This window comes from Osmia bicornis, unplaced genomic scaffold (assembly GCF_907164935.1).
Source record: "Osmia bicornis bicornis unplaced genomic scaffold, iOsmBic2.1, whole genome shotgun sequence".
In the NCBI taxonomy this organism is placed as follows: Eukaryota; Metazoa; Arthropoda; class Insecta; order Hymenoptera; family Megachilidae; genus Osmia; species Osmia bicornis.
The window spans coordinates 5963-26051 of NW_025791168.1; the positions used below are offsets into that span (position 1 = coordinate 5963).

At 46.7% G+C, this 20089-nt stretch overlaps 1 protein-coding gene across 1 annotated transcript; it reads left to right on the top strand.

Moving 5' to 3' along the window:
* The first annotated feature begins 15781 nt into the window (after window positions 1-15781).
* On the top strand, window positions 15782-16546 carry LOC123988858. The gene has a single exon (XM_046289616.1). It carries the CDS (start codon window positions 15782-15784, stop codon window positions 16544-16546), a length of 765 nt encoding a protein of 254 aa, XP_046145572.1.
* Window positions 16547-20089: the final 3543 nt, after the last annotated feature.

The following is a 20089-nucleotide window of genomic DNA, read 5'->3' on the forward strand; positions in this document are numbered from 1 at the left end:
TGGTCAATCCGTCCTTGCCTGGTAGGAGTTTGAGAACTCGAGCCATGGGCCATTTCCCTGGGGGCAAGCGTTCATCAGTAATAAGAACAAGAGTGCCTACCTTGATCTCATTTGACGGGTGATGCCACTTCGAGACTGCTTGGAGTCGTTGAAGATACTGCGTGGACCAGAGCCTCCAAAATTGTTGGAGACGCTGCTGCAGAAATTGCCACCTTGACAATCGGTTGACTGAGACGTCGAGAAGCGTGGGCTCTGGCACTGCGTTGAGCGGCGATCCGATCAGGAAATGTCCTGGTGAGAGGGCTGAGAGGTCGTCTGGATCATCGCTGAGTGGTTCCAACGGTCTTGAATTGAGGATGGCTTCGATCTGCGCGAGCAATGTTATTGATTCCTCGAACGTCAGCAAAGCATCTCCAATCGTCCTCTTCAGATGGAATTTGAGAGACTTGACCACCGCCTCCCATTTTCCACCCATGTGTGGAGCGGCAGGAGGGTTGAAGTGCCACTGTTTACCATCCTTGGCGAGTAGAGCTGCGAGGTCTTGATTTTCGCGTGTGCTGTCGTTGAACTGCTTTTTCAATTGTGCGTCTGCTCCTTGGAAGTTGGTACCGCAATCTGAGTAGAGAGGGGCTGCAGTTCCTCTTCTTGCTGCGAATCTGCGATATGCTGCGATGAATGCGTCGGCTGAGTAATCGGTGACAACTTCCAGATGAACAGCTGATGTTGCGAAACAGACGAATACACAAATCCACCCTTTCTGCGTCTTGGCTCCTCTGCCTTTCCAAGTCTTCAGCGTGAGCGGTCCTGCGTAGTCCACCCCTGTGTGGGTGAACGGGCGTGATGGAGTGACCCGACAAAGAGGTAGTTGGCCCATCAGTTGATGGGCACGGATCCCCCTCTGCCGAGCACACTTCACACACCTCAGGATATGCGTTTTCACTGGAGCTCGTCCACCGAGAATCCAGTAGCGTTGTCTGAGAAAAGCGAGGGTGGATTGCGTACCTCCATGCATGGTCTGACGATGTGCGTGGTCGATGAGCAGTGCAGAAAGTCGTGAATCACGAGGCAAAATAACAGGATGTTTGCCATCGTGCGAGAGTTCTGAATGTTGGAGGCGTCCGCCTACCCTGGCGATTCCCTGATGGTCGAGGTAAGCGGTGAGCCTCGTGAATGGATGAGTTGTTGGAAGCGTTGTTCCCTTGGCGAGTGCAGCGAGTTCGTCCTTGAAGAATGCGGACTGCGTGGCCTGAATCCAGTGGATTCTGGCCTTCTCCATATCAGCTGCTGAGATAAAATGCGTGGGCGAAGCGTCCGGTCGTTTGAACAGCTTGTCCACGAATTTGAGGCAAAGAGCGGTGACTCTGAGTAGTCTGTGAAAAGAAGAATATTTATAGATTAACTCCCATGAATATTCTTTTACTGCGTTTGCCGTGTGGAGTGCAACGACAGCACGAGCTTCTGGGGCGCCCAACTCGTCTGCGTCAACACTGGTCTGCTTAGGCCATGAGTTCTGCGGTTGCGTGATCCACGGTGGTCCCGTCCACCAAAGCGTGTGCTGTTGAAGCTGTTCTGTCGTCATGCCTCTTGACGCGCAGTCAGCTGGATTCGAAGATCCTGGTACATGCCTCCAGTGAAAGTTCTGCGTGATCTCCTGGATCTGGATTACCCTGTTGCGAACGTAATCCTTCCATTTGGAGGGGTGCGTTTTGATCCAAGCAAGCGTGACTTCTGAATCCGTCCACAAAAATGTTTGAGAGACGGTCATGTTCAAAGTAGCGTGAACATGCCGTATCAGTTTAGAGAGTAGCAGCGCTGCTGTGAGCTCCAACCTCGGGATGGTCAGACGTTTGAGTGGTGTCACTCGCGTTTTCGAGCAGACGAGAGAAACTTGGGTACCCGTGGACGGTGCGTGTACGACGAGATAGACGACGGCTGCCATTGCGAGGACTGATGCATCAGCGAAGCCATGAAGTTCAACTGTAGACGTGGTCGTGGTGTTGAACCATCGAGGGATGGAAAGCTTGGCCAAGCTGGTTAAATCTTCCCTGATGCATAACCATCGTTGAGTGATGTGAAGCGGCAGAATGTCGTCCCAACTGAGTTCCTGTAACCAAAGCTCTTGAATAAGAATTTTAGCTCTGATAATTACAGGTGCAACAAAACCGAGTGGATCAAAGCGTTGAGCTACTTCGGAGAGAATGAGGCGTTTTGTAAATTGCATGCGCTGCGTGGCTGATATGGTCGAAAAGTTGAACGTGTCCTGATGTGGAATCCATTTAATTCCGAGAATTTTGGTTGCGCAGTCGTCGAATGAAATTGCTGCGTTGGTCTGCTCTGGTGCGAGGTCTTCTAGCAACGATTTGCTTGTGGAATGCCATTTTGCGAGTGGAAATCCACCCGCTTGACACAACTGCGTTAGCTGATTTGCAACGTCCTGTAGATGTTCTGCGGTGTCTGCGCCACCAAAAATGTCATCGACATACCTGCCATTTTTGATGGGTTCCACGGCAAGGGGATATTTCGACCCTTCGTCGTCAGCGAGTTGCAAGAGTGTTCGGACAGCCAAGTACGGTGCAGCTTTCGTTCCGTACGTGACCGTGGTCAGCTGGTACTGCGTTTCTTTCTGCGTGTCATCAAGCCAGAGTATCTGCTGCAAGCTCCAGTCATCTGGATGCACCTTGATTTGTCGGTACATCTTCGTGACGTCAGTTGCAAACAGATGTTTGTATCTTCGTATCCAAATGAGAAGATCTGCGATATTCAGCATCAGATTTGGACCAGTATGTAGAAGATCGTTCAGTGAGTATCCTGATGAAGTTGGACTGGAGCCATTGAAAACCACACGCAATGCGGTGGTCGTGCTGCCCAACTTCAGAACGCCATGATGCGGAAGAAAGTACTGAAACGGACTAGTTATTGAGTCGTTGTTCAGTCTTACCATGTGACCAAGCTGCTCATATTCGAGCATGAACCTGGTGTACAGCTGTTTGTACTGAGCGTCCTTGCTGAATCGTCTGAGAGTCCGTTGAAGGCAACTGTGCGCGGTCTGATAAGAATGGCCAAGTGCTCGAGGATGAATTTTGAGCGGCAATCGCACAATGTATCTTCCAGCGGAGTCTCTTGAATGCGTGGTCTTGAAATGATCTTCGCACTCTTGCTCGTCTGGCGTGAGCAAGGGTGCCGTGTCCTGCGGTGGCTCTTCCTGCGTCCAGAAGCGGCTGAGTAACTCACTCAATTGGCGATCAGTATTATTGACTGTCACTTGATGAGAAGTCCTGCGAATTGTCTGAGTGCCCTCGAGGGGCCCGATTATGAGCCAACCGAAAATCGAGAGTTGAGCGATCAACGGTGATGACGTGTTCCGAATAATATTTGGCTTGATGACTTGCCCGTATGCGTCCGCTCCGAGAATGATGTCCACCGGTCTTGAGACGAGAAATTGAGGATCTGCGAGGTTCAATTTCTCCAAGTGCGATGGCTGCGTTGGCTGAGATGGTGGTTCCGATGGCAAGCAAGTAGTCACCTTTGAAAGCACGTGTGCTTGAACGGTGACTGAGAGTGGTCTGTAGTTGGAATGGAGGGTAATATTGACCACTCCATTGGTCTGCGAGGTCCTTGCTCCACCAACTCCGTGGACATCCAATGAGGAGCGTTTTCGTCTGAGTCTAAGCTGATTAACTAAAGACTCTGAAATAAGAGAAACTTCAGAGCCTGAATCGACCATAATTCTTACTTGCTGCGTTGCGAGGTCAGTGTGCACTCTGGCGAGTGCCGTTGCTAGAAGTGTGGTCCGTGGTCTGCGTGGTCTGAATACGTGGGCTGCGTGGTCCTTTAGTGCGCGGGCTGAGCAGGCTGCGTGGGCGTCGACGACTGCACCAACATCTCAATGCTGTGCTGATTGGGTTTGCGTGGTCTGTGATGACTTCGCCGTGGGCTGCGAAGACGTGGAGGCGATCGCGGGCTGCGAGGTCTGCGGGAATGGCACCAACACCCTGATGAGGTTGCCACCATGTAACGCCGTGTGGTGCTGCTCATTGCAGAGCTTACACCGTTGTGCAGTACGGCAGCTTCTCAAATTATGGTGGCCCAAACAGTTCACGCACAAGTGTTGAGCCTTCACCACACTTATCCGCTCATCCACGGTTTTGTCCCTGAATGCAGGGCACGATGTCAGGAAGTGATCCTTGGCGCAGAGCGCACAAGGATAGAGCACTGAGGTGCGTGGGCGTGTAGAGGACGTGGTCGTCGTTGGCGTGGACTGCGCTGCGGCGGCTGCGTGGACGGCGGCTCTCTGCTGCACCAGCCGGATGTCGCGACTGGCGGGGCGTCCTGACGTGGTCTGCGTGTTCTGCGTCGTCTTTGATTCGGCTACCCGCTCCAGCTGTTCCAGTGTTCTGGCACGTCCCAGCAAGAATGTCGTCAGCTGCGACATCGTCGGATAGTCCGTCTGCGTACTCAGAGAGGACTCCCAACGTTCTCGCGTGTCCGAATCCAGCAGCCTGACTAGGTGATTCAGTAGGAAGCAGGAGTGTGGGTCATTAAGCCCGAACGTGGTCAAAGCTTCCTGCGTTTCGCCGATGATGTTCGTCATTTTAACCAGCGAACTGGCCCTTCGCTGTTTCATCGGTTTCAAATCAGAAATCCGGTCCATGTAGGACTGGACATTGAGCCGCTTATTCTCAAACCGCTCGTCGAGGAGCTTCCATGCCTTTTGGAAGGCCTCGTTCGTAGCGGGTAGATGAGCGATAACGTGGGCTGCGTTGCCTGAAACTGCTCCTTTGAGGTAGTGGAGCATGTCCACTTCTGCGAGGTCGTCGCGTTCCATTATCACCGATGTGAAGGCAGATTTAAAAGCCTGCCATCTGTTGTACTCCCCTTCGAATTTGGGGAGTGCAATTTCAGGCAAGCGTGATCTTTTGGCTGCGAGTGGCTGCGTGGACGTCGTGGTCTGCGTGGTCGTGCTGGGTGCAAGTCGATGCTCCAGCTGAGCAATCAGCTTTCGGGCCGTCAGTACGACCTTCTCCTCCTGCGAGGCCACCTTCGTTTTATAATAGCCGTGGTCGAGCTGCGACACCGGCCACAGACGGCTAAGGGCTTGGTGCTCTTGATGAAACATTAAGTGCATTTCCATCAGGGTGGTTTTCGTGATCTCCACCTCTGACGGAATGATGGTCAGTGGCTCCTTCGCGGTGGATGCCTGCAGATCTTCCACGATAGACAGCATCGTGTCCAGGCGTTCCTCCTGCATCTTCGCGCGGACTTGTAACTCGGAGGAGAGGCGTGCTGGAGAGCGTGGGCGCGTGTTCTGCGAGGACTGCGTCGTCTCTTCCGGGACTTCTAGAAGCGGGGGCGCCGTGGTCGTTTCCTCGTCCGCCTTGCTGGAGCGGGCCGAGCTGTCGTGCGAGGCCGGTGAGGTGTCCCGCGATTTCGGCATGTTGTGCGTCGAAACTCACTGCGTGGTCACTACACGAAAGCAAACGTTTCAGAAACTTGAGAGTCACTGTAATCCTTTGACACCTCACTCGAAACTGCACTGCGTGTTCGTTGAACGGGCGTGGCCGTTACACGTAATGGCGGCTTCGACCGTTACACGTGTCTTCGAAACCGAGCGTGCCTCTATCCGGCTCGAAGGACCAAAAAATGTTTGCGAGTTCACGTGGGCAGCGAGGACAGAAATGAATGAGGCACACGTGCAGCAAACACAATGCGTTTATTGCACGTCAAAATAGTCAAACATTTAACAAACAACGTGAAACGATCACACCGCGTGGTCACGAACAAGTTGACAATAAATGATGCGTGGACGAAGCGCGGTCAAACGTACACAAATAACGCGTGGTCTATATAAACTTTACACAAGTAAAGGCGTGGACAATGCGTGGTCAAAGCTTGTTATATTAACAACGGCGACTGTAGCTTGATCTAAGCGTGAGCGTGAGCGTTCGAAAAACACGTGCGAGTACTCTGGGCGTTCGATCAAGAAGAAGGAAATCGATGATGGCATCGATCGCGCCGGTTACGTCGTAGAGAGGGGACCGCGTGGACAAAGTGGGCCCGAGAGGTGCTGCCGCTATCGGTAACGACGCACCAACGAACTATTTTCGCTGCCAACTTCGTCACGCTGCGTGTACGTAGGGAATTTCGCCAACAGACCATTAAAACATGTACCCTGGTCTGTAAGTATGGCTGTTGGGCTACCAAATTTGCATATGAAGTGTTCTGTAAAAGCTTTTGCTACTTCTTCAGATGTGGTTGATATTAAAGGTATTGCAGATGAGTATTTGGTCAGGTTATCCTGGATGGTAAGTATATAACTATTTCCTGTTGTAGTAATTGGTAGTGGTCCTAATATGTCCAAAGATACTTTGTCAAATGCATCAATAGGGGTGTCCGTGATGACCATAGGTTCCTTGTTTTTCATCCTTACTAATTTTACTTTTTGACAACTGATGCAGGTTCTAATATAATCAGTGCATTTCCTTTTTCATGTTTTTCCAATAATAATTATTTCTGATTCTATGGTAAGTGTTTTTAATTCCTTTATGTCTTTATTATGTCCTTAATTCCTTTATTATGTATATAATAGTTATTTATTCAAAATTTGATCATAATTTAGTGCGTAGTTTTCCAAACCTTGTATCCAACGAGCGAGAGGCTTGTATAACTCTAGACCGAATCCGAATCCTATATTATCTTTCCTTCACAAAAAGGCGTTTAAGCGTTGCGTCGGATCATAACATACCGCAAAGTAGTCACCTACCACTACGCCTGCTCCGCACGTAACAATGGCACCCATAACGATGAGTTTGTGTATTTTGGAATAAGTACAGTTCTTGAGAAATGTGTAAATCCAGAGATTCATAAAAGTAATGAGATACCATTGATATTTAACGTTGATGGTTTACCATTATTTAAGTCCAGCAAAAAACAGTTTTGGCCAACCTTATATAAAATTTGTCATCATCCTGATGTTTACCAACCCTTTCCTGTTGCCACATATTACGGAGATGGAAAGCCAAGCAATCTTGAACGATATTTGGAGCAATTTATAAGTGAAATTAATGATCTGCAACGTACTGGTATAACTATAGATAATAGAGCATTTACTATATCTATCAAAGCTTTTGTATGTGATAGACCTGCACGTTCGGTTATTAAATGTATCAAAGGTCACGCAGGATATTGGGCCTGCGGGAGATGTACCATACGTGGCGAAAGATACAAAAACCGAGTAATTTATCCATTGCTAAAGGGTGAAAAAAGAAGTGATTTGTCATTCAGAAATCAGAGTAATGCACAATACCATTTAGAAATATCTCCTTTACTTCGCTTATATCCCAATATTGATATGATCAACCAATTTTTATTAGACTCCATGCTCCATTTATAAGACTCTAGGGAAAATAAAACGACTTCTTCGCAGTGGAAATAAGCCTCTCTCTCAATTATGCCGTCGATTGAATGAAATCGCTCATATCTGGAATGAAAACGTGGATATTCCACCTACAATCAAAATTATTAGACAACTTGCATCAAAAGAATCAGAGAGTAAAATACCAATTAAAAGAGTACAATATAAAGAGGCGTTTTTAACCACTACATTTCCGAACAATACAGTTTTATTGAATAACTTTATTGTGTTTGGTATTCTATTTAACGATTAAGTAGATATTATTAATAGCTATGGAATATTGGTATAAATTAAATAGAAATTATTTGATACTTTTTAGTGCATTTCGGAGTCGGATGTTTTTTTTATTAAAAATTATTTTATGGATCAGTTGCGAACGGACGTGTGTTGTGCGGAGCGGAGTGATTATAGAGTGGATAAGGTAGAAAAGCGGGTAAGCAAGGAATAAGGTTTGCAGAATGAGTGGAAGAACGATGCAAAACCGAAGCAGTGTTACTAAGAAGAAACTTGGCTGGAAGTGGGCCCACTCGTTTGGTGGTTAGGAGGAAATAGGGGCCAAAAAACACGGCAACGCGACGAAGGGGAAAGAGGAGAGAGACATGTAGGAGACAGGAGAGCAAAAGGTACCGTAGAAGGAGTCTCTGCAGGCAAGGAAGAAACAAACACAAGAGAGAAGGGAATATCTGACAGCAAAGGATGGAAGAAACGAAGGAGAAGAGAAAACAGCAGAAGGGAAAGAGGATGCAGGGAGAGGGGATAAAGGGGAAAAAGAGCCAGGCCGACCACCGTGGAGGCGCTGAAAAAAGAAAGCAGCCTGAGTGAGGGGAATATGTCGAGCATAGAGGAAATCTGGAAACGGAAGAGAGAAACGGAAGCAGAGGAGGAGGAAGAGAGGGAAAGAGGAGGGGGAAGTAGACCCCAGGCGGCGGGATGGATGTTTAAAGGAAGTAATTTAGTGAAAAGGTCCCCAGAGAAGAAAAAAGAGAGAGTGGACGAGGAAGGAGGAATTGGGGAGTTAAAGTAGATGATCAGAGAGCTGGGAGAAGGTTTGAATGAAAAAATTGACGCAAGCGCGAGGACCCAGGGGAAACAAATAAGGGAAGACATAGCAGGAATAAAAGGAGAAATAGAAAAGGAAATAGGAAAACTAAAAGAGGAAATGAAAAAAAGAGAGGACAAATGGCTGGTGCAGAAGAGAGATTTGGAAAGGAACATAGAAATGCTACGGAAAGAAGTGGAGGAGCTGGGAAGTGGGAAAAAGGAAAACGCCAAATGGAGCAAATTAGAAGAGAAAATTCAAAAGCTAGAGCATGGAGCAATAAAGAAAAGAAAGGAAGAGAGCGGAAACGAAGCAGTAAAGGAAAAATTGAAAGACCTAGGGAAGAAGTGGGAACGAAAGGAAATAGAAGAAAAGAGGAAAACATAATAACGAAGGGATGAAAGCAAAAAGAGAAGAGATGAAGGAGAAAGCAGAAGAGATATTGAAAGCAATTGGGGTGCAGGACGCGATAGAGGAAGTGAAAGCAGCGGGACTTACGGAAGGGGGAAAAGAAGTGAGCACGGTACAGTTGAAATTGAGGTCTATAGAGTAAAAAGAAACGTAATGGAGAAGAAGAAAGCACTGAAGGGCAGAGAGGAAGGAATCGAGGAGGACCTGACGTTGAAGGAGGGAAAGGTGCAATAATAATTTTTAACAAAAAATACAACCGACTTCGAAATGCACTAAAAAGTATGAAATAATTTATATTTCATTTATACAAGTACCCAAAAGCTATTAATAAAACCTATTTACTCGTTAAATAGTATACTAAATACATTTCAACCTTTTCGGAGGCGGCGCAAAATTAAAAATTTTTCTTCTACTAGGAAGATCCAAGTTCAGGCGTTGGCAACCTATCAAATCGTTATTGGCAGCATCGTATATTCGATTATTTATAATTTTGCGCCGCCTCCGAAAAGGTTGAAATGTATTTAGTATACTATTTAACGAGTAAATAGGTTTTATTAAGAGCTGTTGGGTATTTGTATAAATGAAATAGAAATTATTTCATACTTTTTAGTGCAAGTCGGTTGTATTTTTTGTCAAAAATTATTTTATTCAAGCTTCCAAAATCTAATTAACTATTCATTCACCATTTCTAATATTACTATTACACTGGTAGTCGCACTCACCCTCCAAAATCACGAGTAATATCAATATTACTTTAGACTCTGGTTATACTAACCAATCATTTACAATTTCTACTATTATTATTACACTGGAACTCGCACACATGCTCCAAAATCACAAGTAATATCAATATTATTTAAGACTCTCGTTATGTTGCCGCGGTGGGGGTAAACATTTTTCAAGCCTCCAAACTCTAATTAACGAATCATTTATCATTTCTACGATTACGATTACACTGGACGTCGCACACACCCTCCAAAATCACAAGTAATATAAATCTCAATAAACACTGTTTTGTAACTTTTACAGTACATTTGCAAAATATCTGTTCGTTGTTGTGGTAGCCGTTATATCCACAATTAAATAACGTTTAGATGGAAATGTCAGCAACGTTATTCTTGTATAAGATGCATAATAGATACATAAAATTAAAATGTAATAAATACATAAAATTTATATACGAAATTACGTAGCTACAACAGAACGTAGTTAACACTGTTCTGTATCATTTACATAACATTAACAGAACAAATTTGGTAACAGTATATCAACTTTTAAAACGTAATAGATACATCAAATTTATATACAAGACTACATAATTATAACAGAACATAGTAAACACTGTTCTGTAACATTGACAGAACAGATATTGTAGTCATTATGTCAACTTTTAAGTGATGTTTAGAAGGAAATTTCAGCAACATTATGCCTGTATATAATACGTAATAGATACATAAAATTGAGATGTAAAATTACGTAATTGTAATAGAATTCAGTACACACTGTTCTGTAATATTTATACAGTATGTCCCCCGTTGGGTCAAGAGCCGAAGAGGGATGATTGTTAAGGTGATTCTGAACAGCTTTTTCCTTTGTCAAAATGTTGGTGAAGGCTCTGTTTTCAAATTATTAACGAAGAACACTGGCCACGGTAGTGATGGGTACGCACGGGTCCTCAGTATGGCCGCGAGCAAGTGCGTAGGCACAGCGTCAGTTGGCCAACAGAGCTTACTCAGGTCATAGAGGAGGGTGTTAATATCTACAAATAACAAGTGCAGTAGATTGACATTTCAATGTAAAAATTGATAGTGACAGTGCAATGAATTTTTCTGCTATAGTTGCATAACTTTATGTCCAAATTTTACCTATCAACAGACACGGTAGTGTCTCGCGCCTAGTATAGGTAAAACCTTCTCGCAAGCATATAGTAACGAGGCACGTGGTGTATCATTACGAGAGTGGGCCCGTTGAAAGTAATATGATTTCTCATTTCTCAATAACAGTTGAATGGATCAAATTCTTACGAGTTAATTACTAATGATTGTTTCTTTATTATAATTAAGAGAATTAACTTATATTATTTATGTTTAAAAAAATCGTGCATATATAAATATATGGATATAAATAACAATAAAAACTTGATAGAACAACTTTTTATTTCCACATATGCTAAATTATTATATAAATAAATCTCGTAACAAATTTATGAATAAATCTTTTATCAAATATTATTAATATTTATCTCTGAGTTGCCCGACCCCGCAAGGGGCGAGGGGGACCAGGTCGACCTCGGTCGCACCAGCCTGAGCCCCAACCGAGCGCGTCTCCAGGTGGCGGATAGGAGGACGACCGGGGCTTGAAGCGGACCTCTTGAACCGCGGAACGGCTTGCCACGGGTGACCGGGCTACAGGACGAGGCGTGTCTGCAGAGGGCACCTGCCAACGGGAGCTATAATGGACCCCCAAGGAGTAAAACCCTTCGGTAGGGACCTAAGGCCCCGTCGCGGACCTGCTCCACAAGCTAAGGTGGAAGCTATCGTGCCGAGAGCTGGCACCGGGGTAATGGTGTCTCGAACGATGCCCTTGGGGTGCCAGGCGATCCTCCATTGTGTTTTAGCCTCACCCCCGTAAACAGGTTCTGCGGGGGTGGACCACTCTTTCCTGTTCACTCCTGGGATATACATGGAAACACACACACACACAAAAACATAAACATAAACACTGATGCCGCAGGCATGCACAGGGGGGGGGGGGCTCTCGGAAGAGGGACCCCCACCACGGTGGAGGAGCTCTCGAAAGATGGACCTCCCGCCACGGGGAACTCAGACGTCAGGGTGGAGGGAACGGCCTCGGACGACGCAGCACTCGCTGCGGCGACTGAGGCTCGGCTCTCGCTGACGGACAGCCCAGGGCAAAGGACAGACGAGGGCGCAGACAGCGATGCGGTGCCCTCGCCTGCCTCATCGGAGAAGAAGAAGGGATCGCGCCGCTGCGGGGTGGCCAAGAAGAGGGCTCGAAGGGCCAAGTTAGCCGACGGGACCTCCTTGGAGGCACCGCGCGGAGCGATCACCTCCTCGGATCCAACATTGGGGGACGGGACGGGCCCAAATTGTGGGCACGTCGCGAAACCGGGACAAGCTGGTGGTGCAGTAAGGGGAAAAGGAACCGCGGGCCTCAAAAGGGCCCGACCGGCGGACGGCTCCCCAACGGACCACCAGGCCAAAAGAGGCAAAATCTTCCCTGCCCCTTCCAGTTTCAGAGAGGCGCTCGTGGCCGGCAGGAAGGTGGCAATCGCACCTTCAGGCTACCCCGAGGCCACCCTGACGACGGAGCAGGGGGATTTGGTGCTGAAAGCCCTCGAAGCAGAACTGGACGCCATACCAGCTGGTAAGGAGCTCCCACGCTTCGAGGGTAATAAGCATGAACAGGGGATCATATGGGTGACCTGTTCGGACGAGAAGGCCAGCGAATGGCTGAGGAGTATGGTGGGCAGGGTGAAACCATGGGAAGGTGCCGCTCTCCAATTATTGGAGAGGGAGTGCCTTCTTAGGCTTCACAAGCTCATCACGGTCATCCCTGGACCACCTGCGGAGACGGGTTTAATTCTGAGCCACCTCAGGAGACAAAACCCGGGTCTCAACACCTAACACTGGAGGGTGTGGGACCAGAAAGAGGAAAGAAGGTCAGTACAACTGGTCATCGGAGTGGAGGGTGAGTCCCTCCAGGCCCTCAAAAGCTGGGGCTACGTGGCACACGTTGGACTAGGCAGGGTGCTCTTTAGGGAGCCCCGTGCAAGGACCGACGGGGGCCGCGAGGAACCAGCGGCAAAAAAGGCGGGTCCATCGGAGACCCAGAGTGGGATCCAAAGGACCATCACTACGGGCCTCCGTGCGGACAAAGGAAGAGCGAGCGCCACGGGTGCACCTCAATACAAGCGCAGAGCTAAAAGATGGGCCGATCACAGGGCACACCAGGCGCAGGCGCGAAACATACGGGAGGAGATGACACTGCAGTCCCCATGACTGCAGGGTGTCTCTCCATCTCGCAGATAAACTTGCAGAACTGGAAAGCGGCCACGGACCTGCTCCGTTGGCGACTTGCGGCGCAGCACACAGATATACACAAGTATACAGATATAGCCCTGATACAAGAACCCAGGATAATCCAAGGGCAAGTAGGGGGGCTAGATCTGAAACAAGGCTCCATCTTCCACGGAGATCTGGAGACTGGACCCAGGGCGTGCGTTTATGTGAAAAGAGGGCTCGGGGCAACGAAACTGGCAGAATTTTACACAAGAGACCAAGCAGCAGTCTTATTCCCGCCGGGGCGGGAGATAGCGGGGCGAACCTGGTGGTTTGTTCGACCTACCTGCCCTACGCCTCTGAGGGACCCCACCCACGAGGGAAATCAGAGAGCTGGTGGACTACTGCAAGGTCAAAGGGCTGCAACTAGTGATCGGGTGCGACGCAAATGCGCACCATATCGTCTGGGGCAGCAGCGACATAAATAAAAGAGGCGAGGCGTTATTAGAATATCTCGCAACCACGGACCTGGAGATTCTAAACAGAGGATCCAGTCCAACGTTTGTCACCTCCCGGCGACAGGAGGTACTTAATACCACGCTGGGCTCTGCAAAGGCGGCCCAAGCCATACAGGATTGGCGTGTGGAAAATGAGGCTACGCTCTCTGACCACAGGCTAATCACTTTCAAGCTAATGACGGACGCAAACCTAAGGGCCTCGGAAACATACAGGAACCCCAGGGCCACCTGCTGGCCTCAATACCGTGAGAGCCTAGAGGGAGAGCTCAGGGGGCACTGCGTGAGACCGAGGACCACGGAGGGGATCGAGGTGGAGGTCGCAAGACTGCAGACCTCGATCATCGGCTCCTACGAAAGGTCATGCCCGGTAAAGCAAAGGAGAGAAAGCAGAAGGGTTCCCTGGTGGAATAATGAACTGAATAAGCTCAGAGCCAGGGCCCGGAAGCTTCTGAATAAGGCAATGAAGGCAAACACAGTAGAAGCTTGGGATTCGTACAAAGTGGTCCAGAAGGCCTACAAAAAACGATCAGAGTATCCAAAAGGAGGACCTGGAAAAACTTTTGCCAAGAGACCGAGACCCTACCGTTGGTAGCTGGGCTTTGGAAGGTATTTGTATTCGGGCCTCCACAGAAACCGGAAGGTCTAAAACTTCCTAATGGAGGAGTCACAGTCGACTCCTTGCAGACGCTGAGGCACCTTGTGGAGACGCACTTCCCAGGCTCGGAGCTGGTACCGGAGGAACTATTCCAGGAGGAACAGGCACCTCTCAGGAACAGCGCACGGGACTGGGAACTGGCCTCAAATGTGGTCATGATAGACAGACTAAGATGGGCTATAAACTCATTTAGTAGGTACAAAAGCCCGGGTGTGGACGGGATCTTCCCGGCTCTTCTTCAGGAAGCCGGAGAGGACCTGTTGAGCCAGCTATGTAAGATATTCAGAGCATGCCTAGCACTGGGTTATGTACCGCATCAATGGAGAATAACCAGGGTGGTCTTTCGGCCTAAGCCAGGCAGAAGTGGCTACGACACGGGGAAATCCTTCAGGCCAATCAGCCTAACATCCTTTCTACTAAAAACGTTAGAAAGGCTGGTTGATAGGCACATTAGAGAGCGTGCACTGGCAGAAAGGCCAATACACGCCACCCAGCATGCGTACCAGTCGGGCAAATCCGTGGAGACGGCGCTCCACCACCTTGTAAGGGAGGTGGAAGAGGCCCTATCCCAGGGGGAGTCCATCGTGAGTGTCTTCACAGACATAGAAGGGGCTTTCGACAGCACATCCTTGGATGTGATGAATGAAGCGGCAAGAAGCTTCGGGATTGACGATAGTCTGGTCACCTGGATCGACAACATGTTGCGAACCAGGACCATAATAACCTCTACTGACGGGTCTTCGTTGAGGGCACGCATCGCAAGCGATTGCCCGCAGGGGGGAGTCCTGTCTCCCCTGCTGTGGATCCTTGTGGTAGACGGCTACTCCACAGGCTCAGCGAGCAGGGTTTTCTGGTGATAGGGTATGCGGATGACATTTGCATATCGGTCAGAAGCAGACACCCGCACTAGATAGTGAGAAGACTGCAAGAAGCACTCACACTCGTGCAAAAATGGTGTCTATCTCATAAACTCAAGGTAAATCCTACCAAGACGGAGATGGTACTGTTCTCGAGGAAAAGGTGCTTTGTTTTCAAGGCCCCCTTTCTGTTCGGGGTGAAGACTAGTCTATCCACCTCAGCGAAATATCTAGGGGTCATCTTAGATATGAAGCTAAACTGGAAGCTCCACATCAAAAAGCAGGCACAAAAGGCAATTGCAACCTACTGGGCCTGCAGGAGGATGTTTGGAACAGCGTGGGGACTAAAACCAAGAATGGTCAGGTGGATATACACCGCAATCTTGGTACCCCAATTAACATATGCCTCCGTTGTATGGGGGACCTTCATGAGGAAACAATGCAACAGGAGGTACTTGGAAAAGATCCACCGCCTAGCATTGCTCGGGATGACTGGGGCCTTCCGCACCACACCGACCATGGCAATGGGGGCACTCATGGACCTGGCACCACCACACATCATGGTAGAAGCAGGGGCCAAGAGCACAGCCGTAAGACTATTCCTAGCAGGCAAATGGAAGATGGCGTCAACGAACCAGATGACTTCAGGGAACCAGGAGGGGCCTTAACTCTAGGGGGAGACGCGTGTGACCCGACATACCACTTTCATAGCAGCTTCCGGGTAAGTATCCCATGCAAAGAAGCGTAGGAAGCAAACCGGGAGGAACTCCTTACTCCGGGAGGGCTGATATGGTATACAGACGGCTCCAAAACCAAGTCGGGTACCGGAGCAGAAATCTGGGGGGAGAGGCCCAGGGCGAAAATAGCAATGTCCCTGGACCCGCACGTATCCATCCTTCAGGCGTTAGTGTTTGCCATATGGGCCTGCGCCAAGATGTGCTTGGAACGGGACTGTAGGGACAAACACATCTACATCTGTAGTGACAGTAAGGCTGCGCTTGGATCCCTACGTGCTACGATAGTGCGATCCAGGCTGGTTCAAGACTGCACGGACATGTTGGAACGGTTGGTTGGTAACAACAACCGCGTCAACTTAATCTGGGTACCTGGACATGCAGGTATTCCGGGCAACGAGAAGGCGAATATGCTGGTAAGGGAAGGAGCCAGAAGGCCCGGCCCAGACACAGCATACCGCATAGGTGTCGACAGGGGGACGGTAAAGGAGATGGTGAGGGAGAAGGCGAGTACCCAAACCCACCTGACCTGGAACCAAACTCATGGAATGAAACACACCAAGGCCATGTTCAAAGGGCCATCGTCACGGCTAGGCAGGACTGTGAGCCGCCTAGACAGAAACCAACTGCGTTTACACGTGGGGCTCATTACTGGGCATTGGTATACGAGGAAACACTTGATCCACCTAGGAACCGGCAGCGAATCAAGGTGCCTGAGATGTGGAGAGGAGGATGAGACTCCTCTCCAACTGATATGGCGCTGTAAAGGACTGGAGGCCCTCAGGCGATCCAGATTTGGAGCCTCCGTCCTTGACGATGCTCGAGTGGAGGACATTGGAGTGGGCAGGCTTCTGGGCTTTGCCGAAGAGGCCGGCCTACACAATATACCTCAATTTTAGTACTGCCCACAGGGGCTCGGGCACAATGGCACAGTAGTAATAATAATTAATATTTATAAAACTAATTTTGTTTTAAATTACAATTATAATAATAATTTAAATTATATTATAATATTTTTAGAAATTTTGTTAACAGAGAACTTTAAATATACTAATAGCTGATAATAACTTTAAACTTAAATAACAAATTGCACTTATATTGAATTAATTAATACGCTTGGCAACACAATTTGAATCACAAAATTAAAAATAGTCAAATTTACGTATCTTTGCAAAAAAAATATCGCATGGTTGTAGAACTGTCTAAAAAAGCATTTTAAGGTATGAAATCTCAATTATTTAATGCTCTAATGGAGATTTCTCTATAAATATTTACTACACTAAAAAAAATGTTGATTTAATTAAACCCGTTTAACTAAATATGATTTATTAATTCATATATTTAAATATGTAAGTCAAATACAATATATTAAATCTAACATGATATATATTGTAACGTGGTGACACCCGTGCCCCCCCCGCCGCTACAATCGCTGCGCTTCTCCCACTCACACTTCCACCTAACGATAACCCATAACTCTTCCCTCACCTTACCCCTTTTTCCCTGCCCACCGGTGTCAGGCCGATGGAGGCGATGGACTGATCCAACGAGGACCACTCTCAACAGGAGCTTCGAGGCCGGCGACAGATACCCACCCCTCCAGCGAACAAGGAGCAACGTGGGACTTCCAAAAACTCAGAGGAAGCTGCCCAACGGCTTACGCAAACGTCCACCCGGAGCCATCTGTCGCCGAGCCCGAAGACCTCAGCCCACCCGACATTGAAGGATGTCCGTCACCTCCATCGACCCGTCGCAGCGACGACGAGCCGTCATTGAGCCCTAGGCTATTGTCGTAGAAAGCATTCAAGCAATTAGAGAGATTTTGTGTTATCAAAGCGATTTTGAGTGGAGTGTGGAACGAGTGCGAGTGAGCGGTCGACGGACAGCGTCCAGTAAGCCCTTTCGATTATTATTGTAAAAGTTTTTGGCCTCGACAACGGCCACCCCTTTCTTTTTGACCCCATCATGAGACACCCCCTTTGGTGTGAATCTACGCGTAACGTAACGAACCCCTTGCGCACCCTCCCAACCCTGCAACCTCCCTTCCCCCAATACTCCTCCCCGCGTACTCCCCCGCGAAGCTGTACGGACGCAAGTGCCCGAATCCCCTCCACTGTAATTGTCCCAATACCCCTTTTCACTTTTTTCGATTTTGAACGCCACGGTAAGTGGCTGGCGCCCAACAAATTTGTGTTGCGTAAAGCTCACCGTATAGAGTGTACCCACGTTACAAAGGGTCACACGGTATACTCGAGAATTTGCGATATTATTTTTTGTTTTAACGTTGTACATTATAAGAAATGAGTTTTTTAGGCTTCTCCTCATGAAACTATAATTTTTGCATTCATAAACATATTTGTAAGAATCTTTGAGAGTCATATATGTATAATTCGTTAATTATAACACCTCTGTTAAAAATATATAAGTGTGTACTGTTAAAGTAAATCTAATTTAAACAAAAATGGAAACGCAATTCGATTTTTATTTGAAAAAAACAATAAAGCTATTATACTTTTTGTAATTAAAAAAATTGTATGAGACGGTCTGTGGGATGAAGCCGCGTTGGTTGATTAGCCAATCAATTAAAACTGCCACCCGATTGGTCAACTTCACCTAACTGGAACGTCACGCAACAATGACTCCAGTTCTGGATAAATAATGACACCCTGTAAGGAAGCAACCAGTATCAGTTTGTCTTTCGCCCTGATGAAGTAAACTGCAATGTTTACGAAACGTCGGCAACAAACTATTTTTGTCAATCAACGCGGCTCCATCCCGGAAGCCAAGACTCATACAGAATCTAACCGCGGAAGCCTCAAAGACCTTATTAAAAAAATTGTTAGATAAAGTAAGAAAGAGCCGAAAGCTCATAAACTAATAGAAAGAAGGTTATAATAAAATTATATAAAAAAAAGATTAGCTTTTGAGACATTTAAATAGCTTGCGGATTTGCTACTTCGGAGTCTTTTTGTTATCTGCTAAGCCACTGACCACCATGGCGAACCATTCTTTCGTGATGTCTGCAAAATCTTTGTTTGTGAATTGGTACTGAGCCAAAGTTGTTGCTGAATTATTAAACAAATTTTACATTAAATGAAATTTTATATTTTATAAATATCAAAATATATTTTACCTTGTATTCCCGTCAACATAGATTTTAAACTACTTATTTTGAAATGATTACGTAGTCCCTTCCATGATGAAACCTTGGCAACTTCATTCGAAAATAAAGTTCGATATATACGAATTAAATTTTCCTTAGCGGACCCTCCGCCTATGCGAGATATATACAACATCTGTAAAAATAAAATATATCAATAATATAATTTCTATTATTCTATTTAAATAAAATCTGCATTTAAATAACTTAATTACACTTACAAATTTGTTGTACTCATCTGTATTTTCTGATAAACTGTTGCCTCGCAGACCCTTCAGGTCCCGGCAAACAACCATCAGGTAAAAATGATACCAAAGGTCATAAAACCAACGCCTTGTCGACTACCCTTGATTGGGGTTGCATACCGTTAGGCGCTCCGCAATTAGAAATTAAGGAAGTCCCAAAAATTATGGAAAAACCCACGGCAATTCATCGACTGCTTCACTTCCACTTGTTCACACCTCCCACCACATTTTCTCCGCCAATCAGCAATAGTTCTAGGCATAGAGCATTTTCCTTTTATATACGCACACGAAAATGCGTTAAACAGAACACTGACAACTCTCGTAGTAACAACACCTCGAAAACGTACTCACTATCATCTTGTATCATACAGTTTGTTATTGAAATATACTTCATATCAAACCAATCAACTGATTCAATCATTTAACATAAAAACAATTCCGAGTATTAATTTATTCGAGGATAGCTGGGACGTTGAGACTCGAAACAACGGTATCAAGTCACAGTATCATACACTGTTTTCAAAAGCTATTACTTCATTTATGCTCTTAAACGGAAAAGATCTTTGTATATTTAATAACTTGGTTATGTTTGTGTTTCCATGTCTTTTAAACGAGTCAATAGCTTGTATGTTTAATGAAATTGTAGTTATAGCTGTATATATTTTTCAAAATTATCTAAAAAATTAATAATATTGAATAAACAATGCCATGAAAAGATATTATAAAATATAAGACAAAAGATAAATTCAAAACCTTGCATTTTATCTGACATTTCTGACACTAACGTATATACATCCTGCATGCCTAAATATTAAAAAAGTATTAGATTATTATTATTATTATATTATTGTTAGGTGAGGCTAGCCGGGCACTCAGTCCTTGGGGACCATTGTACCCGGGCCGCTAGGCAGCCTCCTTACTGGCTGTATCTTGGCAGCTGGGCTTCTCTTGCAAGATTTAGAAGCACCGGCACCAGGTCAGCCGAATGCTTAATGATGAGGGTTCCATGGTCCCCAGGATTGATCCTCTAAGGGCCC

What these genes read in the sequence shown, in the direction of transcription:
- LOC123988858 (XM_046289616.1), top strand. Translation starts at nt 15,782, where the DNA reads ATGTCCCTGGACCCGCACGTATCCATCCTTCAGGCGTTAGTGTTTGCC.